The sequence below is a fragment of the Phyllobates terribilis genome, unplaced genomic scaffold, assembly GCF_046119375.1.
Source record: "Phyllobates terribilis strain yellow unplaced genomic scaffold, ASM4611937v1 Scaffold_470__1_contigs__length_1423970, whole genome shotgun sequence".
NCBI lineage: Eukaryota > Metazoa > Chordata > Amphibia > Anura > Dendrobatidae > Phyllobates > Phyllobates terribilis.
In genome coordinates, this window is record NW_027363230.1 from 1,265,708 (window position 1) to 1,293,025 (window position 27,318).

General features: G+C 44.4%; 1 protein-coding gene across 1 annotated transcript; it reads left to right on the forward strand.

Moving 5' to 3' along the window:
- LOC141229268 (uncharacterized) lies at nt 1–26,785 on the forward strand. The gene is made up of 8 exons (XM_073667455.1): nt 1–67; nt 1,422–1,549; nt 16,580–16,729; nt 16,859–17,038; nt 17,122–17,245; nt 17,329–17,426; nt 17,625–17,715; nt 24,352–26,785. Exons 3-8 carry the CDS (start codon nt 16,637–16,639, stop codon nt 25,539–25,541), a joined length of 1,776 nt encoding a protein of 591 aa, XP_073523556.1. The 5' UTR covers nt 1–67; nt 1,422–1,549; nt 16,580–16,636; the 3' UTR covers nt 25,542–26,785.
- Nucleotides 26,786–27,318: the final 533 nt, after the last annotated feature.

Genomic DNA, 27,318 nt, shown 5'->3' on the forward strand with positions numbered 1-27,318 from the left:
GTGACCTCATCACAGCTCCTGTGCGCACAGAGCAGCAATATATGTGGTGGCGGCTCTGCAGGTGGAGGTATGTGGAGATCCCATTACTGGGCGCAGGGGGCATTAACCCCTTCAGCACGGAGACTCTTTTGGGGTCTTGTGTTGCCCCTTTATAAGAATCATAAGGTTTTTGTTCTGTTTCCTGTAATAGATACATACGACCCAACTATGGAGACAGGAAGGGAGGAAACGTATTGTTCTCATAGTATAGGACCCCTTTACTGCCCCCACAGTGTAATGCCCCCATTATGCCCCTTATGCAGGATGTATGATGCCCCCACACAGTGTAATGCCCCCATTATGCCCCTTATGCAGGATGTATGATGCCCCCACAGTGTAATGCCCCCATTATGCCCCTTATGCAGGATGTATGATGCCCCCACACAGTGTAATGCCCCCATTATGCCCCTTATGCAGAATGTATGATGCCCCCACACAGTGTAATGCCCCTTATGTAGGATATATGATGCCCCCACACAGTGTAATGCCCCCATTATGCCCCTTATGCAGAATGTATGATGCCCCCACACAGTGTAATGCCCCTTATGTAGGATATATGATGCCCCCACACAGTGTAATGCCCCCATTATTCCCCTTATGCAGGATGTATGATGCCCCCCACAGTGTAATGCCCCCATTATGCCCCTTATGCAGGATGTATGATGCCCCCACACAATGTAATGCCCCCATTATGCCCCTTATACAGGATGTATGATGCCCCCACACAGTGTAATGCCCCCATTATGCCCCTTATGCAGGATGTATGATGCCCCCACACAGTGTAATGCCCCCATTATGCCCCTTATGCAGAATGTATGATGCCCCCACAGTGTAATGCCCCCATTATGCCCCTTATGCAGGATATATGATGCCCCCACACAGTGTAATGCCCTCATTATGCCCCTTATGCAGTATGTATGATGCCCCACACAGTGTAATGCCCCCATTATACCCCTTATGCAGTATGTATGATGCCCCCACACAGTGTAATCCCCCCATTATGCCCCTTATGCAGTATGTATGATGCCCCACACAGTGTAATGCCCCCATTATGCCCCTTATGCAGGAGGTATGATGCCCCCCCACAGAGTATAATGCTCCCCCAGTACCGCCTGAGGTTTTACAGTTGTAATAATCCCTCTGGAGTTGGTTTCCCTTTCCCTGCTCCCCTACATGTATACCCTCGAGCATGTATACAGGCATGTAGGGGAGCAGGCCTTACTAGATATCGAGGCTTTGTCCAGTAATATACCACATGAGGAAGGTATCAGAGGAGTAAGACATTTCTTGAAATCGAGATCAATAGAGTGTAGCAGACATAATGACTTCATGGAGGATCTTCTAAAATTCACTCTTACTCATAACTTCTTTCTTTTTGACAGTAAGTACTTACCCGAGCTCAGGGGTACTGCGTTGGGGAGCTCCTGTGACCCTCGTCTGCTAACCTATTCCTAGGCTCGTGGGAGGAAACCACAATACTCGGGGATGATGGTGGCAACCATATATTAGGGTATAGTATAGATATATTGACACTATTTTTATCATCAGGTCAGGGACGAGTGAATAATTTCTTGAATTTGTCAGGGAACTCAATATCCATAGAGTGGGCCTTAGATTTATATCAGAGTTTAATTATTACCAGTTGCCTTTCCTGGATGTACCAATCAAGAAAGTACGAGATGGGACTCTAGGGACACTCATCTACCATAAACCTACAAGCACTAATAAACTATTAAAGTGGGATAGCCACCACCCCATCCTTCTTAAAAATAAAAATAAAAAAAAAGCAATATCCAAGGGCCAATTTTTACAGTTTAGAAGAAACTGCTCTAATGTCACAGATATTAATATACAGGCAATAAACATCAACACCAAAAAGGTACCCACAGTACATTTTGGATTCTGCGCGATTGTTTGCAGAAAAACAGGAGAGACAGACACTCCTCCATACCTAACCAAGACACCAAGAAAAATATGGGGATAACACAAGTAATAGGAACTTGTGACAATCAGAGTGACCGTATCTTTAATATCCTCAGAAAACACTAGGATGTACTTGTGGTCGACCCGGACCTGAGGATGCTGTGGGATCTAATCCCACAATAACTTTCAGAAAGTGTTGGTCAATTAGGGACCGTTTACTGCATAGTTTCTACAAAAACCTGCACCCAAGGGGACTTGGCTAGATAGAAGAATCTGTGGTTTCTTTAGATGTGGAGAAAGTTGTACATGTAATTGGATGAGACCATGTAAATCTTTCTCGAGTTCCTCTACAGGTGAAACCTTTTTCCAGAGGGATTATTCCAACTGTAAAACTTCAGGACTTGTATTTGCGGCCACATGCACCTGCCTCCTAGATTATGTATGCACGACCAAGAGGGAGTCTATATGGCGGGTGGAGGAGCATTTGGGCGAAATACGCCTTGGTCAGGACACCCCATTAGTGAGACACGTGAACAGTGCACATTGAGGTGAAACCGGAGACCTCTCCTTTTGTATCATTGAGGTGGTTAAACCCAGTGTGAGAGGGGGTGATCTCAATAGATGTATCCTCAAAAAGGAAATTGAGTGGATTTCCAAACTGGATTCACGAACCCCTAAGGGACTGAATAAGCAAGTTTTCTATGCCTGTTTTGTATGAATACAGCCCCATTCTGGATTACATTTTTGGATTTTATACTCTACCCATTGCTACTCAGTTCCCTGTTAATGAGGTTCACATATTGTTTTACTTTATCAAGAGATCTGAGCTTCTATTATCAGAATTATTTATCAGTTATATCCCACATACTATTTAGTAATTAACAAGTGTGGTGATCCTTGTGTATTTCTAATTATGCAATAGGGGTCAAATATGACCATTTAGGAACATACTGTGGGCCACCATCCCATATTTTCTGTAGTGATAAAGTAGATCTACATGCCTATTGTATGATGGGAGGATGTGCAATACTTGTTTTTAGTCTCCCATGACGATGATCTCAGAGAGAGGATTTTTCATTTGATGGAATGCAATCCAATACCATGTGCGCTCCGGCGTGGAATGGAGACATCTGGGCATGCGCAATCGTGGACAATGATCCTAGATGCGCTCCTGCGTGGAATGATAACTATGGGCATTCGCAGTCACAGGTACGAGTGGCGCGGCAGCAATCAGTTTATCTGACGTTTCAGTGTAAAGCACGTCACTTCCCGACATGCACACTAGGGGATGGACATTATCGGACCTCTAACTCATGAGAAGTAGCGTAGGCGCAGTACATTATTGTAGAAAGACTCCATTCTGTATATCCTGTGACAATTCACCTCTAGGAATGGGAATTGGCCTCCTAGTCTGGGAGGGGTTTTGGATGAATTGGGCTATTTAAACATGGACACCTGGCTGTTAGGCACACTATGCTGAACATCATGAATTATCACCCTTGTATCAAGCCTCCTGATGAACCTATTGGGGAAACGCGTTGAGGCGGATTATTGAAACATTCTCTGAGTACCATACCCTTTCCTTTATACATATTGTAGGGGATTTACTCACTTGGGTGTGACGGGAGGAAAACATGAGGCATGTTCCTTTAAGGCTATGTGCACACGATGCAGAAATGAAGCAGAAAATTTCTGCATCATTTCTGCATCTCCCTGGCAGAAAAAACGCATGCAGATTGTGCATGTGACGCGCCCCCTGGGCCATGTTGTTAGGGATACCCGGAGCCGGATCAGATGGGGGTTGTAGTCTCCGAGTGGCTGTGACCCGGTCCGTGCCCAGGGTGTCAAACTCAGTGTGCGGCAGTCCTTGCAGATGTTCTTAGTGTCGACTACGCCACCCGTTGATTTGCGGTCAAAAGGCCGCCGCTGCAGGATGGTCCGCTGAGGCTGGTGGTGTGTGTGCAGCTGTGGTAGTATAACCCCCAACGGGAGGGGTATAGCCTCAGGGGGTCAGACGTGGAGGATGGTGGTTGTGAAGGTGCAGCAAGGAGACTCAGAGGCATGAAATGCAGTTTCAGGGTTTTTACTCACTGGTGTTGCTCGGGTCACTCTGTACAGCAGTGACCACCCAAGCCGTGCTGCGTCCACCAGGTGCGGGACTCGGTCAACTCCCGGGCAATTCCTGAGTATGGTCCTGAGCTCCCTTCTTCTCTCTCTCTCTCTGGCCGTTCCCACCAGGGATCCACCTATGTCCGGCTCCCTCGGGTCTCTTGGTGGTCAAGCCTCCTCTGGGCTCCCTGACCCTATGCTCGGTGTGCCTTTCTAGTGGATTTGGTGAGGGTCGTGGCAGATCCTGCCCACGACCTCCGTTTCCTGGCTAAGGTTTGCTTTGGCCTCCGCCAGCTTGGGATCCGGTACCCTTTTGCCGACCCTTCACCCTTTTGTCCTTATTCTGGGATCTTGGGGTCCCCTCTCGTCCTGCGCCTCTGGGTCCCTCTTCCTTCTCCTCTCCTGGAGTTACTGCTGACTCACTGACTGACTGACTGACTGACCCTGTCCTAAGATGGTGCCCACCTTATATACTCCCTCTATGTGTGAGCTCAGGTGACCAGCACCCAATGAGCTCCTACATTTACCCAGACTACTCCCCCTATCTGCCCCTACACTACTGGGATGTTCCACCCCCCTCCCACTCCAGCCAGGGACAGACGCTGTCGTACCTGCACATATACTGGTGGGAGTACCGTAGTTCTGTCCCCCGGAAATGGGATGTATGTAGTGCATGCAGCTAACTGAGCTCAGTACCACACTCCATCCTTACCCGGGAGTGGAATACCACACCTCTGGCTTGAGGTGTAATACCCCTGTAGCAGCCGAGTCCTCAGGGTGCTACACATGCGTTTTTCCTGCAGAATACATGCGGATCCACATGCAGATTCACATGCGTTTCCGCATGCAGATTGACAAGCGCTTTCCAGGCGATTTTAGCATCACCTGGAAAGTGCTTGACAACTAGGTCACACTATATAAATCCATGCAAACAGCATGGATTTATATAGTGTGACCCGAGAGAGTGTATATACTTACCTCCGATGGCCCGCGCTGTCCTGCTCACTCCGTTCTCCCGGCTGCCGGCAACTTTGAATTGAAAGACCTGCCGACGTCAGCGTCACGTGACCCGTCACATGACTCTGACGTCACCGCAGGTCCTACAACTCACTGCAAGTGCCGGGAAGCAAGCAGGAGTGCAGCGCGGGCCGACAGATGGTAAGTATATATATATATTTTATTTTATTCTTGTTTTTACAGCTTTTTTAATGGTACCTGGGTGTGGATGAGACTCTCCTCTCCTCCACACCCGGGTACCATCCGCACATTAGAACGCACCAATTACGCAAGTACAGATGCAGTCTTGCGGAATTGGCGCGTTCTAATGCAAGTCAATGGCGGCGAAAACGACGCGTTTCCGCAAAATTAAATGACATGCTGCGGATTTTTGAGCGCAGCGTTTACGCTGCGGAAAAATCCGCATCATGGGCACAGCACATGCGGATTTCAATTGGGGAACATTGCTTCCCTTCTACCATGCGTTTTTCATGCGTTTCCGCGGCATTTACGCAACTGCAAAAACGCCGCGGAAACGCATGAAATCGCATCGTGTGAACTCAGCCTAAAAGTTCATGTGGGTTTATTGCTTCATAAACCCAGAAGCCAAACAGAAAAGCAAATAGCTCAGGCAAACAAAGTAAATGTCCTTAGCAGGTCTCTGCTCAGCCAGGCCTGTGTGGCACACAAGCTGGGGTAGCGTCCAGTGTCCTGGCTTGGTCTGAAGACAAACATACACAGGAGGTCTTCTCCCTCCAAACACACAGACCATGTGCCAAAACACTGCCTCTGTTTTATAGGCTGTTAACCACACCCAGAGGTGAGGTATGTGGGTAGCTGGACCCGCCCATTCTCTTTTAGCTACCCGTACCCCGACTCCCAGGTGCACCAAACGATCCTCTTAGTGCTTACGTGCCGTAGAGAAACACTCTGGGTTACATCAGAGACCAGCCTTCTCTGTGATAACTCCCATCGACTACGCGACTATTAGCCACCACACATACAGTACAGACCAAAAGTTTGGACACACCTTCTCATTTAAAGATTTTTCTGTATTTTCATGACTTTGAAAATTGTACATTCACACTGAGGGCATCAAAACTATGAATTAACACATGTGGAATTATATACTTAACAAAAAAGTGTGAAACAACTGAAGATATGTCTTATATTCTAGGTTCTTCAAAGTAGCCACCTTTTGTTTTGATGACTGCTTTGCACACTCTTGGCATTCTCTTGATGAGCTTCAAGAGGTAGTCACCGGAAATGGTTTTCACTTCACAGGTGTGCCCTGTCAGGTTTAATAAGTGGGATTTCTTGCCTTATAAATGGGGTTGGGACCATCAGTTGTGTTGTGCAGAAGTCAGGTGAATACACAGCTGATAGTCCTACTGAATAAACTGTTAGGTTCTTTTTTCTTGCCATAATACAAATTCTAAGTAAAGAAAAACGAGTGGCCATCATTACTTTAAGAAATGAAGGTTAGTCAGTCCGAAAAATTGGGCAAACTTTGAATGTGTCCCCAAGTGCAGTTGCAAAAATCATCAAGCGCTACAAAGAAACTGGCTCACATGAGGACCGCCCCAGGAAAGGAAGACCAAGAGTCACCTCTGCTTCTGAGGATAAGTTTATCCGAGTCACCAGCCTCAGAAATTGCAGGTTAACAGTAGCTCAGATTAGAGACCAGGTCAATGCCACACAGAGTTCTAGCAGCAGACACATCTCTTCAACAACTGTTAAGAGGAGACTTTGTGCAGCAGGCCTTCATGGTAAAATAGCTGCTAGGAATCCGCTGCTAAGGACAGGCAACAAGCAGAAGAGACTTGTTTGGGCTAAAGAACACAAGGAATGGACATTAGACCAGTGGAAATCTGTGCTTTGGTCTGATGAGTCCAAATTTGAGAACTTTGGTTCCAACCACGGTGTCTTTGTGCAATGCAGAAAAGGTGAACGGATGGACTCTACATGCCTGGTTCCCACCGTGAAGCATGGAGAAGGAGGTGTGATGGTGTGGGGGTGCTTTGCTGGTGACAATGTTAGGGATTTATTCAAAATTGAAGGCATACTGAATCAGCATGGCTACCACAGCATCTTGCAGCGGCATGCTATTCCATCCGGTTTGCGTTTAGTTGGACCATCATTTATATTTCAACAGGACAGTGACCCCAAACACACCTCCAGGCTGTGTAAGGGCTATTTGACCAAGAAGGAGAGTGATGGGGTGCTACGCCAGATGACCTGGCCTCCACAGTCACCAGACCTGAACCCAATCGAGATGGTTTGGGGTGAGCTGGACCGCAGAGTGAAGGCAAAAGGGCCAACAAGTGCTAAGCATCTCTGGGAACTCCTTCAAGATTGTTGGAAGACCATTTCCGGTGTCTACCTCTTGAAGCTCATCAAGAGAATGCCAAGAGTGTGCAAAGCAGTCATCAAAGCAAAAGGTGGCTACTTTGAAGACCCTAGAATATAAGACATATTTTCAGTTGTTTCACACTTTTTTGTTAAGTATATAATTTCACATGTGTTAATTCACAGTTTTGATGCCTTCAGTGTGAATGTACTATTTTCATAGTCATGAAAATACAGAAAAATCTTTAAATGAGAAGGTGTGTCCAAACTTTTGGTCTGTACTGTACATACCCCCTCTGCTTTAAGCCGTGGGGCTTGGGACCTTCTACTACCAAACAAGGGATTCTGGAGAGGTCATCGGCTTTACCATGTAGCTTCCCTGCTCTATGTTCTACATGGAAGTGGAAGTCCTGTAGGCCTAAAAACCAGCGGGTGACCCGGGCATTTTTCCCTTTGTTTCCCTTATCCATCTGAGTGGGGCATAGTTCGATACTAATTTAAATTTTCGACCTAACAAATAGTACCGTAAGGTGTGCACTGCCCACTTTATAGCCAAGCACTCCTCTATGACTGAATAATTTTTCTCGCAGGAGGACAGCTTTCTACTCAGGTAGAGGACAGGGTGCTCCTTCCTGTGTATCTCCTGGGAAAGGACTGCTCCTTAACCGACATCTGAGGCATCTGTCTGGACTATAAACTCTTTCTTGAAGTCCGGGGCAACCAGGACCGGTTGCCTACACAGAGCCAGTTTCATCTCTTGAAAGGCCGTCTCCGCCTCTGCAGTCTACTTGGCCATGGCTGATTTTGTCCCTTTAAAGGAGGTCAGTCAGGGGTGCGGCCATCATGGCGAAGTTTGGGATGAATTTTCTGTAGTATCCCACGATTCCCAGGAAGGCTCTGACTTGCTTTTTCTACAGCGGTCCACTTTAGTAATTTGGGGTTTTATCTTACCTCTACCCACTACATATCCGAGATACTTGGTTTCTTATTTCCCCATGGCACATTTCTTCGGGTTTATTGAAAACCCTGCCTTCCTCAGAGCATCAAACACAACCTGGACTTCTTCCAGTTGACTCTCCCAGTCTGGTCTAAAGATAATAATATCGTCCAGGTATGCTGCGGCATATTTCTTATGGGATGCAAGGATGCAATCCATGGCTCTCTGGAAGGTTGCAGTGGCCCCCTGCAGTCCAAACGGCATCCGAATATACTGGAAGCATCCGTCCGGCGTAGAAAACGCAGACTTCTCTTTGGCTCCCTGTGCCATGGCGATCTGCAAATATCCCTTCGTCAGATCCAAGGTGGTTATTTACCTTGCTGGCCCAAGCCTCTCGATCAGCTCATTGACTCATGGCATGGGATATGCATCAAATTTGGAGCCCTCTTTCAACTTCCGATAGTCGTTGCAGAATCTCCACTCACCATTGGGCTTTGGGACCAAGACGATCGGGCTCGACCAACCGCTCTTGGATTCTTCAATGACACCGAGCTTCAGCATACGAGCCACCTCTTTTGGAGATCAACTCTCGTTGCGCCTCAGGTATCCAATAGGGCTTCAAGTTCACCCGCACATGTGGCTCCGTCAGAATCTCGTGTTCCGTGACCCTTGTGCAGCCCGGCAATTCCGAGAACAGATCCTGGTTCTTCTGCAGCAACTCCCGACACTGCTGTTTCTCAGACTTCATTAGCGTTTCCGCTATTGCGACTCCTCCAACGTCACCTTCTGGCCTGCCCAGCAAGCATGGAGCTTCCACAGCTTCTCTGTCTTGCCACGGCTTGATGAGGTTGACGTGGTATATCTGGTATGGCTTACGTCGTCCCGGTTGATGAACCTTGTAGTTCACTTCACCCACTTTTTCCAACATCTCATATGGCCCTTGCCACTTAGCCAAGAACTTACTTTCCACCGTAGGAATTAGCACGAGTACCTGGTCTCCCAGATTGAGTTCCCTCACTCTGGCTTACCGGTTGTAGACTCTGGCATGAACTTCTTGTGCCTGGAGGAGATGTTCTTTTACGATGGGCATCACCTTCGCAATCATCTCCTACATCAGAGCGATGTGCTCGAAGATGCTCCTGTGGGGTGTGACCTCTGCTTCCCAGGTTTCCTTTGCGACATCCAGGAGATCCAGCGGATGTCAGCCATGCAGGAGTTCGAATGGCGAGAACCCCGTAAGGCCTGTGGAACCTCTTGGATGGAGAACAACAGATACGGTAGGAGACAGTCGCAGTTTCTACCATCCCTTTCTATGACCTTCCTCAGCATACTCTTCAGAGTCTTGTTAAATATTTCAACAAGGCCATCTGTCTGAGGATGGTATACTGAAATCCTCAGTTGGGAGATTTGCAGGACTTTGCATAACTCCCTCATCACCTTACTCATAAAGGGAGTTACCTGATCGGTGAGTATCTCCCTTTGGTAAGCCTGTTTGGGAAAACACGTGGACCAACTTGCGGGCTATACTCTTTGCGGAGGAGTTTCTCAGTGAAATCTCTTTAGGATAGCGTGTGGCATAGTCCAGGATAACCAATATATATTGATGCCCACGAGCAGATTCAACCAGGGGACCGACCAAGTCTATATCAATTCTCTCGAACGGCACTTCAATAATGGACAAATGGCACAATGGAACTTTGAAAGTAAGAGGTGGGGGTGGTTAACTGGTACGTAGGGCAAGACTTGCAATACTTAAATATTTCACGGGGACATCCGGGACAATAGAACTTCTGCACGATCCGTTCCTGCGTTTTTTTTCACTCCCAGCTGTTTCCCTCAAGACATGTTAATGGGCCATGTCCAACACCTTCCGTCTAAAGGGGCCCGGCACTATTAACTGCTCCACACGCTCCTCCCTCACTTTCTTGACCCGGTACAACAACTCCCCACTCATCATAAAATGGGGAAATCTTGTGTCAGCCCCCGGCTCCTCTGCAACCCAATTTATAACAGTGACATTATTAAAGGCTTCCTTCAGAGTTAGGTCCCTATGCTGGGCAGACCCCAAATTCTCGCTGGTCACTCCTAACTCTGGAATGGCAGACTGAGGGGGCACTACCTCCTTATCCTCCACAAGGACACAAAAGGGAAACCTGTCAGACTCTGGATGTGGTGATACCTCATCATGGTTAACTGGTTTCTTATCTGAGCCCCCAAACCCGGAACCCTTCCCCCACAGATCCCAAAACAAACAAAAGTCCCAGCCTATAATAATAGGGTGCAATAAATTCTGAACGACGCCAACCTTGTGGGACTCAGTACTGTGGGCCGTTTTAATGTCCACTCTGGCCATGGGGTAGTCCTTAGCCTCACCATGAATGCAGTGAACGCCAGCTTTTTTCCCCGGGATCATTTGGTGAGGAAGGGTGGTCCTCATAAGGGTCACCAGACTCTCGGAATCTAGCAGTGCCATTAACTCCCTTCTGTTCACCTTCACATGATATGCTTGTGGCCCCTCGTTGGGTGAACAGTTTACACTGCAGGCCAGATAAGCATAATATGAACAACGGCATCCTATGCTGCAATCCATCGGCTCAGGGGTCAGGGGACAACGGGCGGCTATATGGCCTAGGCCGCGGCACCTCCAGCAAACAACGTCACCCGTAGGGACCTTGGATCCGCAGTATGGAGTGGGCTGCCTTCCCAAGGAATCTTCAACTCCCTGGTATCTCTCGACCTGTCTGACCAGTTCATCCGCATTCTGGGAATCACCCTGGGAAACCCAAGTCTGTATGGGCCTCGGCAGGGAGTTCACAAACCGGTCCATCATCATCCGCTCTACCATCTGCGCAGGCGTAGAGGACTCCGGCTTTTGCCACTTCTGGACCAGGTGCAACAGTTCAAACATTTGGGAGCAAGGTGGTTTGTCCCGGTGATACGCCCAGCAGTGAACCCGCTGTGCCCTGATAGTCATTGTCAACCCCAAGTGCAAGAAAATCTCAGTTTTTAGCTTGCCATACTCTTTGGCATCCTGCAAAGCTAAATCATAGTACACCTTCTGGGGCTCTCCCGTCAAGTATGGCGCCAGTACCTCTGCCCACTGCTCTGGCAGAAGTTTCTCCCTCTCAACGACCTTCAATGTCATCCCCAGAGGTCATTTTCTGCAAAGCCCATCTTACTGCCTTCGGGACGTGGGAGTCATCAGCCGGACCTGGGGTTGGGCCATTCTTCCTGCCCTGGATGGCGGTTGCCAGAAGCTGCATCTGCTGCCATTGTTCCTGCTGGTGCTGCTGGATCTGCTGTAACAACAGCCTGTTGGTCTTCTGCTGTTGCTACGACTGTACCAGGTGTTTCAGCAGGTCCTCCATTTTGTCTGGCGATGCTTGCTGGCTTGCAACAGGCTTCACCCAGGACATGCAGTCTTTCCTGTAGCAGTCACACGTCTTTGCTGGGAACACTGCCCGCAGGTCTAACACCAATTGTAGAGGTTTTACTCACTTGGATGCGACAGGAGGAAAACGTGAGGCATGTTCCTTTAAAAGTTCATGTGGGTTTATTGCTTCGTAAACCCAGAAGCCAAACAGAAAAGCAAATAGTTTTTACATCAGGCAAACAAAGTAAGGCTATGCGCCCACGATGCAGAAATGAAGCAGAAATTTTCCTGACCATTTCTGCATCTCCTTGCCAGAAAAATGCATGCGAATTCTATGTGCGTTTTTGATGCGTTTTTTGATGCATTTTGTAAACGTTTTTGAAGCATTTTTGAAGCCAAATAAAGTTAGTGGGAAAAAAAAGAAGGGTCAATTTGATGTCATTTCCTAGTCAACCCCCCAATATCCAATTGAGGCTCTTTCACACATCAGAATCTCCGGTATTAGTGGTGATGACTTTTTCCACACATACCGGAGACACACACAGACCCATTTCAATGTATGCTTGGTCACGCATACGCTGTATAATAATCTTACATTTCAATGTATTTAAAAATAAAAAAAATAGGGTGGGCTCACACGTATTTTTAATAACCAGGAGAGGGAAAGCAGACGGATGAGGGCTGATGTTATAGTCTGGGAAGTAGCCAAGGATCATGGCCCCTCTCTAGGCTATTAATATCAGGCCGCAGCAGTTAGCTTAGCCTTTACTGCCCATTCTACAGGGGGACCCCCAAAAAAATATAGGGTCCCCCTATAAATTGGAGCCAGCAAAGGCTAGGCGGACAGCTGCGACCTGATATTAATACCCTAGAAAGGGGCCATGGTTATAGGCCCCCTCCCAGGCTATAATATCAGCCCTCAGCCGCCCCAGATTTGGCGCATCATATTTGTGGGCCAAATCTGGCACTTAGCCTCACTCTTACACGCTGCCCTGATGCGGTGGCAGGGGGTAATAGTGGTGGGGTTCATGTCAGCGCCAGCTGCCATGAAGCCCAGGTTAGTAATGAGGGGCGTCTATAAGACACCCCCATTACTAACCTACAAAGTGTTAGAAAGAAAAAACACACACTACACCCAGAAAAAAATAATTTATTTGAAATAAACGACACAATTTTATTTAATTATTAATTTACTAAAAAAAAATAATTACCTGTCCACGTTCCTGCAATGATCTCCCATGCACAGCTGTCACATCTGGAGATGTGACAGCTCTGAATGGCTGCTGTATGCTCACACTGCCGGGAACACGTCCGCTTCCGGCAGCGTGAGCCCCTGACTGAGGTCACCGGGAAGCATTCAGTCAGCGCAGCTCCGGTGACCTCCGTTATGGCCCTGCTGTACTGTGGGAATTTCTAACGGTCAGCGGGGACGTAAAGGAGCTCACCGGAGCAGCGCTAGCTGAACTCCGGTGAACTTGCTTATGCAAAGACAGGGACGCTTTATGGCTCCTTCATTTTATTGGCGGCGCTCTTTTAGAGCGGTCACATTTTATGTGGCTGCTCTAAACTGGAGATCTTCGTGCGTGGGACACTCGTGGACTACTACGGAGGGGTAAGGATAAGGTTGTGGTTTATTATTTTATATTTTATTACAGGAGATCGATGGCTTCGGGGAATTAGGTGTCTAGGTGAATATAGGTGTAGTTTTTTATATTTTACTTTATTTTAGGTGGCGATCGGCGGGGACAGGTAATGTATAAACTAAATTTCTTTTAGGCAACCACTGGCCACCAATGTATTTTTAAAATTTATTAGGGACAAAAAAAAATGGGGACTGTAAATTTAAAAAAATAAATAAGTAAAATCAAAAAAATATGGGGGCATAAAAAAAAATAAAAAAGGTATTGGGGCAAAATATAAACATATGGGGGCAGTTTAAAGGACACATTAGGGCAATTTTAACACCAGGATCAGGCTGATGGGAACTACTGCTCCCATCGAGCTGATCCTGCTGGCACTAGTGGACGGGGGACAGACATAGGCCGATGGGAGTAGTAGTGTCACATCGGCCTATGTCTGCCTGCACGCAGACACTTGCCACACTAATCATGACCGGGACATTCAGGTCCATCCTTTTGTACCACCCCGGATGCTCAGCCATGATCCAGGAAGACGGTAATGGTATGGGATTCTCGTCTTCCTGGATTTATGGGATGGTCTGGGATGGCTGGAACGCCCCCACATGAGGTCACTTCCCATTTGCTGCGGTCTTGTGTTCCAAAATCGCAGCAAATGCGCTTCAATTCCGCAAGTAGTTTTACGTATTTGCGGATTTGAAGCGGCTCAATGCAAGTCTATGGCGGCGAAAACGCAGCGCTTCCGCAAAATAATTGGTAGTGCTGCATTTTTTTCCGCAATGATAATCCACAGTGGAAATGTCCGCAGCATGGACACAGCACATGCGGATTATCATTCGGGAACATTGCAGCCCTTCTACCAAGCATTTTTAATGCGTTTCCACAGCGTTTTTGCCGCTGCGGAAACGCTTAAAAAACGCATCGTGGGCACACAGCCTAAATGTCCTTAGCAGGTCTCTGCTCAGTCAGGCCTGTGTGGCACACAAGCTGGGGTAGCGTCCAGTATCCTGGCTTGGTCCGAAGACAAACATACACAGGAGGTCTGAGTTCAAGTAATGAGTTCAAGAGAGGCCTGGACGCCTTTCTTGAGAACAATAAAATTACATTTTATGCTTAGTGATAGTTAATTAATCCAGGGATTTAATCTGACTGCCAGATTGGAGTCGGGAAGTGAATTTTTCCTCAATGATGTAAATTGACCTATACCGCATGGGTTTTTTTTGCCTTCCCCTGGATCAAAGCTGCGGAATAGCTGCAGTGCACAAGAAATAGGCTGAACTGGATGGACGCTTGTCTGTTTTCAGCTTTATAAACTATGTAACTTCTCCCTCCAAACACACAGATCATGTGCCAAACAGCAGCCTCCATTTTATAGGCTGATAACCACACCCAGAGGTGAGGTATGTGGGTAGCTGGACCCACCCATTCTCTCCTAGCTACCTGTAACCCGGCTCCCAGGTGCACCAAACGATCCTCTTAGTGCTTATGTGCCCTAGAGAAACACTCCGGGTTACATCACAGAGACCAGCCATCTCTGTGACACATACCTCCCATCGACTATGCGACCATTAGCCACTTTACAATACCTTGATACATATCTGGTTTTATGACTTCTCCACGGCTGATTAAAGGGAATCTGTCACCCTCTCGGACTTATCTGACTTCTAATATGGACATACAGGTGATAGAAATGTGAATCTATACATACCTGTATGCCTCATATTAGAGATCTGTTTGCTGTGAAATGGCTTTTTATTCAGTGAAGATTCCAATGCTTGCTGGCTAGGGGACGGGAAGAAATCCCTGCCTACTGTGTTGATTAAAGTATTTTCCCCCTTCTCTGCATGTCACAGTGCCCTGTGATGTGCAGTCCCCATGTCCAGATCCCACGGCCTGCGCGCTTTTTACGGTAGTGACGCACTTGTACTGTGTACTATGCAGCCATAGTACTGAAGGGATCTTGTGCCCAGGCGCCGGGAAGTCACCGTGACTCATCGGCACCTGCGCACAAGATCCCTGCAGTACTATGACTGGATAGTACACAGTACAGCTGCGTCTTCCGTAAAAAGTGAAGTGCGCGGGACCTGGACATGGTAACTGCACGTCACAGGGCATTTCTTCCCGTCCACCGGCCCGCAAGCATCGGAATCTTCACTAAATAAAAAGTCATTTCACAGCAAACAGACCTCTAATATGAGGCATACAGGTAAGTATAGATTCACATTTCTATCACCTGTATCCCCATATTAGAGGTTAGATAAGTCCCAGCGGGTGACAGATTCCCTTTAATCAGCCGTGGGGTAGTTGGTGGAGTGGATTCCCTTTAATAAATACTCACTAAGCCCCATTCTTCGTGCAGATACTAATGAATCCCGGACCTATGAGATTTTTACCACATGATAGTTGGATAGTTAGGGTCGTACCATCCATAGTAGCAGCCCACACAGCCACTCTGGTGTCCATGAAAAAACACAGAATTTGAGCTTGGTTTTAGTTATTATCCATGCAGCACATAAATGTATGTTTACTAGGGCCGTTAATCAGAAAAAAACCTATAAGAAGAAAAATGGTCATAAACCCTGCTGTAAATAAATAAATTAGAAGCAAAAGTGCAACACTGTTTTTGATCAAAACTAGCATGAAAGCTATCCCACCATGGCAAGGTGAACCCATTTGGGATAGCCCTACTATGTATAACATTAAAAACCTTACCATGTGTCAGCCTCAAACTTCTGTGTGTGAATCAGACATGAGATCTAACGTGATAGAAAATTACAGTCCGGGGAAGACGGGAAACATTCATATAGACAACAGGCGGAGATGTAGTCAGTGAAGCACTCTGGCTAAATATGTTTCTAGAGCCGTAGTAGAAGATGAATATGTCGTCCTCATCATGAAGTAGTTATTTCTTATATTATTGTAATGAATATCTCCTGCAGTATTGCTAATGCCGATTCCAGTGTCGGTAAATGAGGCGATAATTAGCTTTATGGAAGATGAGTCTTTGAGAAACGTGTTCAGCTACAGACTCCAAGGAAGAAACTGCTTGTTGTCTGTGACCTAAAATATATAGGTTTTATTACTAGATGTAAAGAAGAAAACTAAATACTGTAAAATAATATATCTCCTCATATGTTTGCTTTTATTATCTCCAGTAATTGTATTATTACACAAGATTTTTATGATGTTACATAGGCTCATCATCTTCTCATTCAGGTCCCTAAAATATCAGATCCTTTCAGTGAAGATCTTCTATTTAAGAGAATTTTCCTTATGGACCCATCAAAGATATATATGGACAGAGACAAGATGGCGGAGAGGATATTACACCTCACCCTAGAGATCCTCTTCCGGCTTACTGGAGAGGTAAGAGATTCTGATGATGTCACATTACATCATTCTTATCTATGGGAATAACAGATGGCCAGAACTGGTAAGGTGAGGACTCTGGAAATGTCTGTAGTGAGATTTAATAATGTGTCTCTCCATAACCAGGATTACATATTAATGAAGAAGACCTCTATTGTGCACTGTCAGGCCCCTGTGTCTGAGGGATGGGAAAGACCCCTGAGCCCAATCACAGGGACTCCATCTCACCCCTTGATACATGAGGACATCAATGACCAGAAGATCCTAGAACTCACCTACAAGATGATTGAGCTGCTGACTGGAGAGGTGACACTGCTGGGAATACTGGGACATTATACAGTAACACTATGAAAGGATCGGGGGGATGACGGTATCATTGTATGTGTCAGGTTCCTATAAGATGTCAGGATGTCGCTGTCTATTTCTCCATGGAGGAGTGGGAGTATTTAGAAGGACACAAAGATGTGTACAAAGACGGCATGATGGAGGTTCCCCAGTCCCTCACATCACCAGGTAATAGACAGGACTAAATACACACGGCCTATAATTATCTGTATGTAAAGAATGAATTCAGTCCCTGTATGTGTTTCCTCCAGATCTATCCAGTAAGAGGACAACACCAGACAGATGTCCCCGTCCTCTTCTTCCACAGGACTGTAAACAAGAAGATCCCAATGTTCCTCAGGCTCATCAGGTAGATGGAGAGAAGGAGTCATGAGATCTCCCCTATGATGTGTAGACGGCTGTGAAGGTCTTGTGTTCGGTGGTGATTTATCCACCAGTATTATATGTTTTATACTTGTGTAATGAGAACGGTGGAGATGGCAGGATTAGAGCTGATCATAGATGTGGCTTCTTCATCTGTCTGTGACTTTTATAATATTTGTTTCAGGGTGAAGATCTGACCCATATTAATACTACAGAGGCATATGTGAGGAGTGATGAGCGGTGTAAAGAGGAGATTCCTACATATGACTACCCAGGTGAGTAGTAACCACTAAATAAGGAGAAGTCACAGATTCTTCTCAGTCAGCGGCTGTGGCTTCTTTATCAGTGGTGTAGTCCGGCTATATCACAATCGTGTGATCACCATTTTGCCACTAGACCAAAACATTCTCCACCCAAAACTGTTCAAATGATTTTGGGCCTTGAAAGCCCTTTTCCATAGAACTTACAACCTGGAGGATCCACCTACCCCCTGGGATTAGGAGATGCTGACCGTTACCTGCCCAGATCTGTAAACCACAAAGCCTAATGACAGCGTACATAGAAAGTGCTGACAAGTTACAAAATCCCTTGAAGAAAAATATTGTGTCTGTAAGAGAAAGCGGAGGGTAATGATGCTGTTGGCTTCCTAGAACCCTGATATCTTATTGGATGAATCCACCTTCTCTCCCCTCTGTGCTGCTGAATGTGCTCATATGGTCCTTACAAGACCAGGTCCAGTCTTTCTAACTTTACTTTTATGATCTACATTAACCATTTCGCGCCAGAGCCTGTTTTTGCCTTCGTGACCAGGCCAATTTTTTCAATTCTGACCACTGTCACTTTATGAAGTAATTATTCTGGAACGCTTCAACGGATTCCCCTGATTCTGAGACTGTTTTTTCGTGACATATTGTACTTCATGATATTGGTAAAATTTCTTCGCTATCACTTGCGTTTATTTGTGAAAAAATCGGAAATTTGGCAAAAAATTTTCAATTTTCAAACTTTGAATTTTCATGCCCTTAAATCAGAGAGATATGTCACACAAAATAGTTAATAAATAACATTTCCCACATGTCTACTTTACATCAGCACAATTTTGGAACCAAAATTTTTTTTTGTTAAGAAGCTATAAGGGTTAAAAGTTGACCAGCGATTTCTCATTTTTCCAACAAAATTTACAAAAACATTTTTTTAGGGACCACATCTTATTTGAAGTGACTTTGAGGGGCCTATATGACAGAAAATACCCAAAAGTGACACCATTCTAAAAACTGCACCCCTCAAGGTGCTCAAAACCACATTCAAGAAGTTTATTAACCCTTCAGGTGTTTCACGGGAATTTTTGGAATGTGGAAGAAAACAATGAACATTTAACTTTTTTTCACAAAAATGTTACTTTAGACCCAATTTTTTTATTTTCACAAGGGTAACAGGAAAAAATGGACTACACAATTTGTAGTGCAATTTCTCATGAGCGCGCTGATACCCCATATGTGAGGAAAAACCACTGTTTGGACTCACGGCAGGGTTCGGAAGGGAAGGAGCGCCATTAGACTTTTTGAATGTAAAATTTGCTTGAATAATTAGCGGACGCCATGTTACGTTTGGAGAGCTCCTGATGTGCCTAAACAGTGGAAAACCCCCACAAGTGACACCATTTTGGAAACTAGACCCCTTAGGGAACTTATCTAGATGTGTGGTGAGCACCTTGAACCCCAAGGTGCTTCACAGAAGTTTATAATATTGAGCTGCAAAAATAAAATGTTCACATTTTTTCCACAAAAACGTTTTTCATCCCTTAATTTTGCATTATCATAAAGGTAATAGGAGAAATTGCACCATGAAATTTGTTGTGCAATTTCTCCTGAGTACGCCGATACCACATATGTGGGGGAAAACCACTGCTTTGGTGTACGGCAGGGTTCGGAAGAGAAAGGAGAGCTATGTTGGCTGGGATAGGTTGCAGACACCATGTCACATTTGAAGAGTCGCTGACATGCCGAAACAGCAGAAACCCCCACAAGTGACTCATTTTGTAAACTACACCTCTCAAGGAATTCATCTAGGGAAGTAGTGAGAATTTTTTAATTTATACCAAAATTATATTTTTATCACAAAAAAATGTTTTACCCTCAGATTTTACATTTTCACACAGGGCAATGAGTAAAAATGGTGCTGAAATGTGTCACAATTTCTTCTAATAGTGGCAATACCCCATATGTGGCTGTATCGTACTGCTTAGCCATACAGCGAGATCTGGGAGGGACGGAGCATTATTTGACAATTGGAGAACAAATTATTGTAGAATAGGCATTTGGATTTGGGAGCACAAAATTTTCTGAATTTGTTTTGGGGGGCAAGGGCCATTTCGCTTTTCCAGAGCCTTTCTGCTACCAGTAACTTGGAAGTCCCTTATATTTTTAACAGATAACTGACCTGAGTGGGGACTAGCTTTTTTTGAGGACTGAGTTGAAGCTTTTATTGGGAACATTTTACATATTGTTTATCCGGCGCTCTATGCTGAGCACTTACATCGGGGTTTCCATCTAAATTTCCAAGTGATGTAATTCAGATGAAACCCCTGCAGGATCCATTCACTGTAATGAGGCAGCAGAGTTACTCTGGACTCCGTCTGGCCTCTGTTTAGCGGTGTCCTTTTTTTCAGAAGTGCACAAAACTGTGGCCAACCGCACTTTTATGCACGCCTAAAAAAACTGACACCGTGGGATCACAGGCCAGACGGCATCCACAGTGGCCTATATCTGCCTCATTACAGGGAATATTCCGTCATGGGTTCTGTCTGAATCACGTATTTCAGAGATTTACATGGAAACTCTGGTGTAAGTGCTCAGCGCAGAGCGCAGGATAAATGTGGGCAGAGCCTTACTGCGATCTTTGGGAGACATAATAAACAAATCAGTAGCAGGTGAAGAATTGGTTTTATTTATTTTTTACGCCGTTCCTCGTGTGATATAACTGATTAGATTACTTTATTCTTCGGCTCGGTGCGATTACAGATACCAGATTTATATCAAGTTTTTATGACTGACAGCTGTCACACACTAAAAGACGCTTTTTTTGCAAAATCTAGTTTTTGCATCGCCATATTTTGAGAGCTATAATTTTTCCATATTTCGGCCGGCAGAGTCATTTGATGGCTTGTTTTTTGAGGGATGAGTTGACATTTTTATTGGTACCATTTTTGGGTACGTGACATTTTTTGATCGCTTTCTATTCCGTTTTTTGGGAGGTAAAATTAACAAAAACCAACAATTCAGGAATTATTTTTTCAGGTTTTTTTTTATGCCGTTCTGCGTGTGGTAAAAGTGATAAGGCAGCATTATTCTTCGGGTCAGTACATTTACAGCGATACTACACTTACCGTATATTTTTTTTATGTTTTGGCGCTTTTACACAATGAAACTTTTATAGAAAAAATATTTTTTTTGCAACGCTTTATTCTGAGAGCTATAACTTTTTTATTTTTTGGCTGATGGACCTGTATGGCGGCTTTTTTTTTGCAGAACAAGATGACGTTTTCAGCGGTACCATTTTTATTTCCATTTTGCTTTTTGATTGCATTTTTTTTCCACTTTTTGTTTGGCGATATGATGAAAAACCATAGTTTTTTGCTCCGTTTTTTATTTATTTTTATTACGGTGTACACAGAAGGAGTTAATTAGTGTGACAGTTTTATAGATTGGGTTGTTTCGGACGCGGCAATACCAAATATGTGTACTTTTTAGTTTTTTGCATAAATATACGGATTTATTGGTTTAATATTTTATTATTTATTTTTATTTATTTTGTGATTTTTTTAAACAGTTTGAAAGCATTTTTTAGACTTTTTGTTACATTTTTATTTAGTCCCTGTATGGGACATTAATTTTTAGTTTTCTAATCACTGTTCTCATGCAATGCAATAGACATGTATTGCATTGCATGAGAGCTTTGCTGACAGTATCACACTTGTCAGTGTCTCCTGCTAGACTTCAGCTGCAGGCTGAGTCTAGCAGGACACCGTACATGGCAGACCCGGAGGCGGTCATGTGACCAACGGCTGCAATGACAACGGCAGGTCCTCTCAGACATCAGGGGGCCGTCGGAGAGGTAAGTGGGCGACCCCCTCTCCTCTCACTATCTTCTAAATGCCGCGATCGCTATAGATTGCGGCATCTAGAAGATAGCAAAGGTTTAACATCATTGGGACCTGATCCAATCAGGTCCCGTTGATGTCCCGTCACTGCTACTCATCTGAACCGCAGCGCCTGCAGGACCCTGGGGGTCCTGAGCGCTGCGGGACCACCGACCGTTTATAAACGTCGGCGCTGCACAGAGCCCAGGCAGCGCCGACGTTTATATACAGTGGTCGGTCGGGAAGCGATTAAATGTGCAGTGAGGGCCAAGTGTGAATTTCTGTACAATAACAACAGAGTTTCCCTTTATCCTGAGTTTTCAATTTCTTTTAAAACTGATTAACTTCAAAGAGGATCGCGATAAACCATACAAAAAAACATTACACCTGTGCCATGATATATCTCTACGCTAAATTTAAGACACCTCAGCTCTTCACTATTATAAAAAGTTCTCTATGAATGTCTAATATTTTTTCTTCAAACTCATCTGATAGAAAATATTGTCCCTTAAGATTGTTTAGATTCCCAAGAGCCACCGAGCCCCATACTCTAATTACCCCAGAGAGGTTTCACCACTAGTTACTCACTACTTACTGATGGAGAATGTTGAGTTTGATCATTTCAGTAGATGTGTTATTGTCTATACTCACAGTTTTGGTGCCCAAAATACTCTGATTTAACCCCTTCCTGCAGACAGTTTGTGTTCCTATCAGGGCCCATTTTTCAAATCTGACGTGTGTCACTTTATGTGGTGATAGCTTTGGAATTCTTCACAAAGGATAATAGTAACAAATGGACCTTACAAATTATATTCAAACTTCTCTTGAATCCGACGATACCCCAAATATGGTTGTACACTACTGTCTGGGAACATGGCAGGTTAAGAAGGGGAGGAGCGACCCTTAGCTAATAGATTGCAGACACAATGTATTGGGGGCTCTGTTCGTTGTCACTTGGCAGCTGAAAAGATGGTTACCACGAACAGGCTTGGCGCTATCTACTCCATTTTCCAGATCCCAGGGTTTGCCTTGCTCATCACACTTTAACCCTCTACATGGATTTGGACTTACACAGAGACCCCTAAGCTTGGGCCACAGTGTTACCTGCTGTTCTGTGGTGTGAGATGGCAAGAAGAATAGTCAGATAGCCGGGTTAGAACCATGAGGGCAGAGAAAATACAAAATCACACAAAAGTAGTCAGTAAACGGGCCGAGGTCACAACAGGAATCAAATACACAAGCCGGGAGCTGAGCACAGAGGACTGAACCAGAGGAGAACAAGGCTGGATCTGGCAGCTTCCGGCAATATGCTTCCAGCTTTAATAGGGTGTGGTGCTTTCCAATTGGCTGAAGCAGAGAGCAGATTACTCCAGCTGGACAGCACACACCCATACTGCCAGACTGGATGGTACTACTGGTCCCAGGCACTCTAATCTTAGTGGCTGGACAGAGCCTGCGCCGCCCAGAGCTTCTAGTTCCGACATCTCCTCCATCACCAGCACCGCCTGCAGGATGAATAAGGTGACAGAAGCCGACGTCGCAGGAGCAGATCCCAGAGGAGATGGGACACACCATTTGCACAAGCCCTAATGTGACCAAATTGCTGAAAACCAGAGCAGTAGAAATCACCATAAAGTGACACTATTTTGGAAATTATAACCCTCAGTGAAATAATCTATAGGAGTAGTGACTATTTTGACTCCACAGGCACTTTCCGGAAATGTTGGAGATTGAAAATTACAAATATATAATTTCATTACCCAACACATAGTGCCCAGATTGTGCTCCAGGAGACACACAACGTAAATTAAGTGGGTTCTTCTCACTATAGTAATGCCAAATTCATGGATGATAAATGTGGTTTGAGCGCACTGCAAGGCTCAGAAGTGAGGGGGAGATCTGACTTTGGGAGAGCGGATATTGCTGGATTGGTTTATGGAAGCCATGTTGATTCTCAAGAGCCTTTGAGCCACTAATAATGTGGAAACCTCTGTTTTTCCATTGACAGATGATGGACCTGAGTGGGGACTTGTTTTTTGTGAGATGAGTAGAAGTTTTTATTGGCATCATTTCACCTACATAACATTGTTTGATGGCTTTTTATTCCATATTTGGGAGGCAGAATTAACAAACAGTTGAACACCACGCTCCACTGGTTCATCTTATGAGGTTTTCTATTAGACTGTGAACTGTTATTGTCTTGGTGAATAATGACGACTAACATAAGGCAAACTTAAAAAAAAAAATCACAGAAAATAATACAGCCTTACTAACACCAAATCATGTAACAAATGCACTAGCAGGATGCCGCAGACCCCCATGATAAAGGGAGGGGGGGGCGCAGCGCAGGTGCAAAATACTGATGGAGCGACCACTCACAAACCTACAAATTCATGGAGGGGGTGGTTGCCTAGTATTAAAGATGCACACAGATGAAGCTTGCATAGGACGCCAGTCACACAGGTAGATGTGATGCACAGTGTCTGGCTAGCTGCCTATTGGTGATGCCCATACTATTACATCATATATTACTATGTAAGTGCACCCCACATGGACAGACACCCCAGTACACCCAACCAACATTAAAATGCTAGTGCATTTGTTATCTGATTTGGTGTTGGTAAGGCTGATTTTTTTCTGTGATGTTTTCTTGGTAAATAATGATACTTTTACATAAAGTACATTTTTACGGAGAGTTTAAGTAGAAATGTTCATCAATATAAATTTTAAGGATATGTTATTCATAAATAATAATTGGTTTTATTCTTGACAGATGACTGTACCAGGAGACCAGAGGGACAGCTGACGTCTTCAATTTTTAAATCAGATGATCTTGAGAATCCACAAGATACAATTGAAGTGAATGCCATTACTCCAGATATACCATCATCCCTTCACAGCAAAGATCTGTCATCTGATCCTTTGAAACACGTCCTGTCTTCTGATTTATTACCGACTACTAAGGAAAATCAAAGTCACAAAATAAGCATTAAAAAACGAATTACTCCTAAAGCAAAGAAGCCATTTTCATGTTCAGAATATGGAAATAGTTTTTCCTTCGAAAAGTCTTTTCTTAAACATCAAAGCATTCACACAGCAGAGAATAGATTTCCTTGTTCCAAGTGTGGGAAATGTTTTAATCAGAAATCAAATCTTGTTAATCACCAGAGAAGTCACACAGAGGACAAGCCATTTTCTTGTTCAGAATGTGGTAAATGTTTTACAGAAAAATCTATTTTAATCAGACATCAGAGAACTCACACAGGGGAGAAGCCATTTTCATGCTCAGAATGTGGGAAAGGTTTTACATTGAAATCAAGTTTTATCAGACATCAGAGAACTCACACAGGGGAGAAGCCTTTTTCCTGTACAGAATGTGGAAAATGTTTTAACCAGAAATCAACTTTGGTTAATCACCAGAGAAATCACACAGGGGAGAAGCCTTTTTCCTGTTCAGAATGTGGGAAATGTTTTAGCCAGAAATCAGTTTTGATTAATCACCAGAGAATTCACACAGGAGAGAAGCCTTTTTCCTGTTCAGAATGTGGGAAATATTTTAGCCAGAAATCAAATTTGGTTAATCACCAGAGAACTCACACAGGGGAAAAGCCTTTTTGCTGTTTAGAATGTGGGAAATGTTTTAACCAGAAATCAGATTTGGTTAATCACCAGAGAACTCACACAGGGGAGAAGCCTTTTTCCTGTTCAGAATGTGGGAAATGTTTCATCCAGAAATCAGATTTGGTTAAGCACAAGAGAACTCACACAGGGGAGAAGCCTTTTTCCTGTTCAGAATGTGGGAAATGTTTTAACGATAAATCAGATTTTATTAAGCACCAAAGAACTCACACAGGGGAGAAGCCTTTTTCCTGTTCAGAATGTGGGAAATGTTTTGTGAAGAAATTATCACTTCTTAGTCACCAAAGTATTCACACAGACGAGAAGACATTTTCATGTTCTTAATATGGGAAATGGTTTACACGGAAATCAACTCTTAATAAACTTTAGAGAAGTCACACAGGAGAAAAGCCTTTTTCATTTTTAACCGAAAATTGTATCTTCTTAAAGGGGTTGTCCACTACTAGGACAACTCCTTCTCATTCCTCATGTTTGGCCTTGTTAAAATAAAAACACTCATACGCACTTCCTGTTGTGGCGCCGTTCCATTGTCTCGTTTCCGTAAGGATGTTACATCACCCAAGGTTGTTACATCACACAATCCTGCTCCCAATCATCGCCACCTTCAGTTGTATTGTACATCAACAGGAAGGACATGGCCTGGACATAGCACCAAGAGAATGCACACACTGAAAGCACTCTCTACAGGGAATTATAAGCAATTTACAGCCTCAAACATGACTTTCGATATGGGAAAGAAAGAAGAGATCAGAGGTTAATCTGAGGTCCTCCACCTCTGTCAGCATGTCTGGTATGCAGTGTTTCTTATGGAAGGTCTTATCTTCTTGCTTCAGAGCTATTACTGCCTCACCTCAGTGTCGAAAAAGAAGCAGTCTTAACCCTCATGGTGCCAGACTGCTCCAGCCTGTAAGTCCTGCACCAAGTTCTCTCTTAATGTCGGCCTCACAAGAAAACAGCTCCACAAATCTCCCTGTACTCTCACCAAAGCCCCCATGCTGAGCAGTGCTTGCTTCACAGGGACATTTACCCCCCAGCCACAGGTTATTCTGATATGGGGAACAACATAACTTATTTGTATATCATATTGTGTCTATCCCTACTAAAGAAGATATGGAGCAATATATTCAGAGGCTGGAGACCACATACAAAACTGAAATACGTCCCCTCACTTCTATCCTGTCACAGCTTACTGACAAGGTACAAAGATTAGAGGATAATGTCATCCAAGTTAGAGGCCATCATAATGCTCAGAAACTAACACTGGATCTTCACAGCCAGTAAATAAACCACCTGTTTAATATGGTTGATGATCAAGAAAATCGCAATAATATCTGGATAAGGGGTGTACCTGAAAGCATAATATCTGGATAAGGGGTATACCTGAAAGCATCAGTTAACAAGCAATTATGCCAACACTGCGATAATTATTCAATAATATCCTTGGTGATCTTATTGATAAGGAGCTGGAGATTTATAAGGCGCACCGGACAATAGACAATCATGGCCCAGATCCCGAGCGTCCAAGGGACATTATCTGTCACATACAGTACAGACCAAAAGTTTAGACACACCTCATTTAAAGATTTTTCTGTATTTTCATGACTATGAAAATTGAACATTCACACTGAAGGCATCAAAACTATGAATTAACACGTGGAATTATATACTTAACAAAAAAGTGTGAAACAACTGAAAATATGTCTTATATTCTAGGTTCTTCAAAGTAGCCACCTTTTGCTTTGATGACTGCTTTGCATACTCTTGGCATTCTCTTGATGAGCTTCAAGAGGTAGTCACCGGAAATGGTTTTCACTTCACAGGTGTGCCTTGTCAGGTTTAATAAGTGGGATTTCTTGCCTTATAAATGGGGTTGGGACCATCAGTTGTGTTGTGCAGAAGTCTGGTGGATACACAGCTGATAGTCCTACTGAATAGACTGTTAGCTGCTTTTTTCTTGCCATAATACAAATTCTAAGTAAAGAAAAACGAGTGACCATCATTACTTTAAGAAATGAAGGTCAGTCAGTGCGAAAAATTGGGCAAACTTTGAAAGTGTCCCCAAGTGCAGTTGCAAAAACCATCAAGCGCTACAAAGAAACTG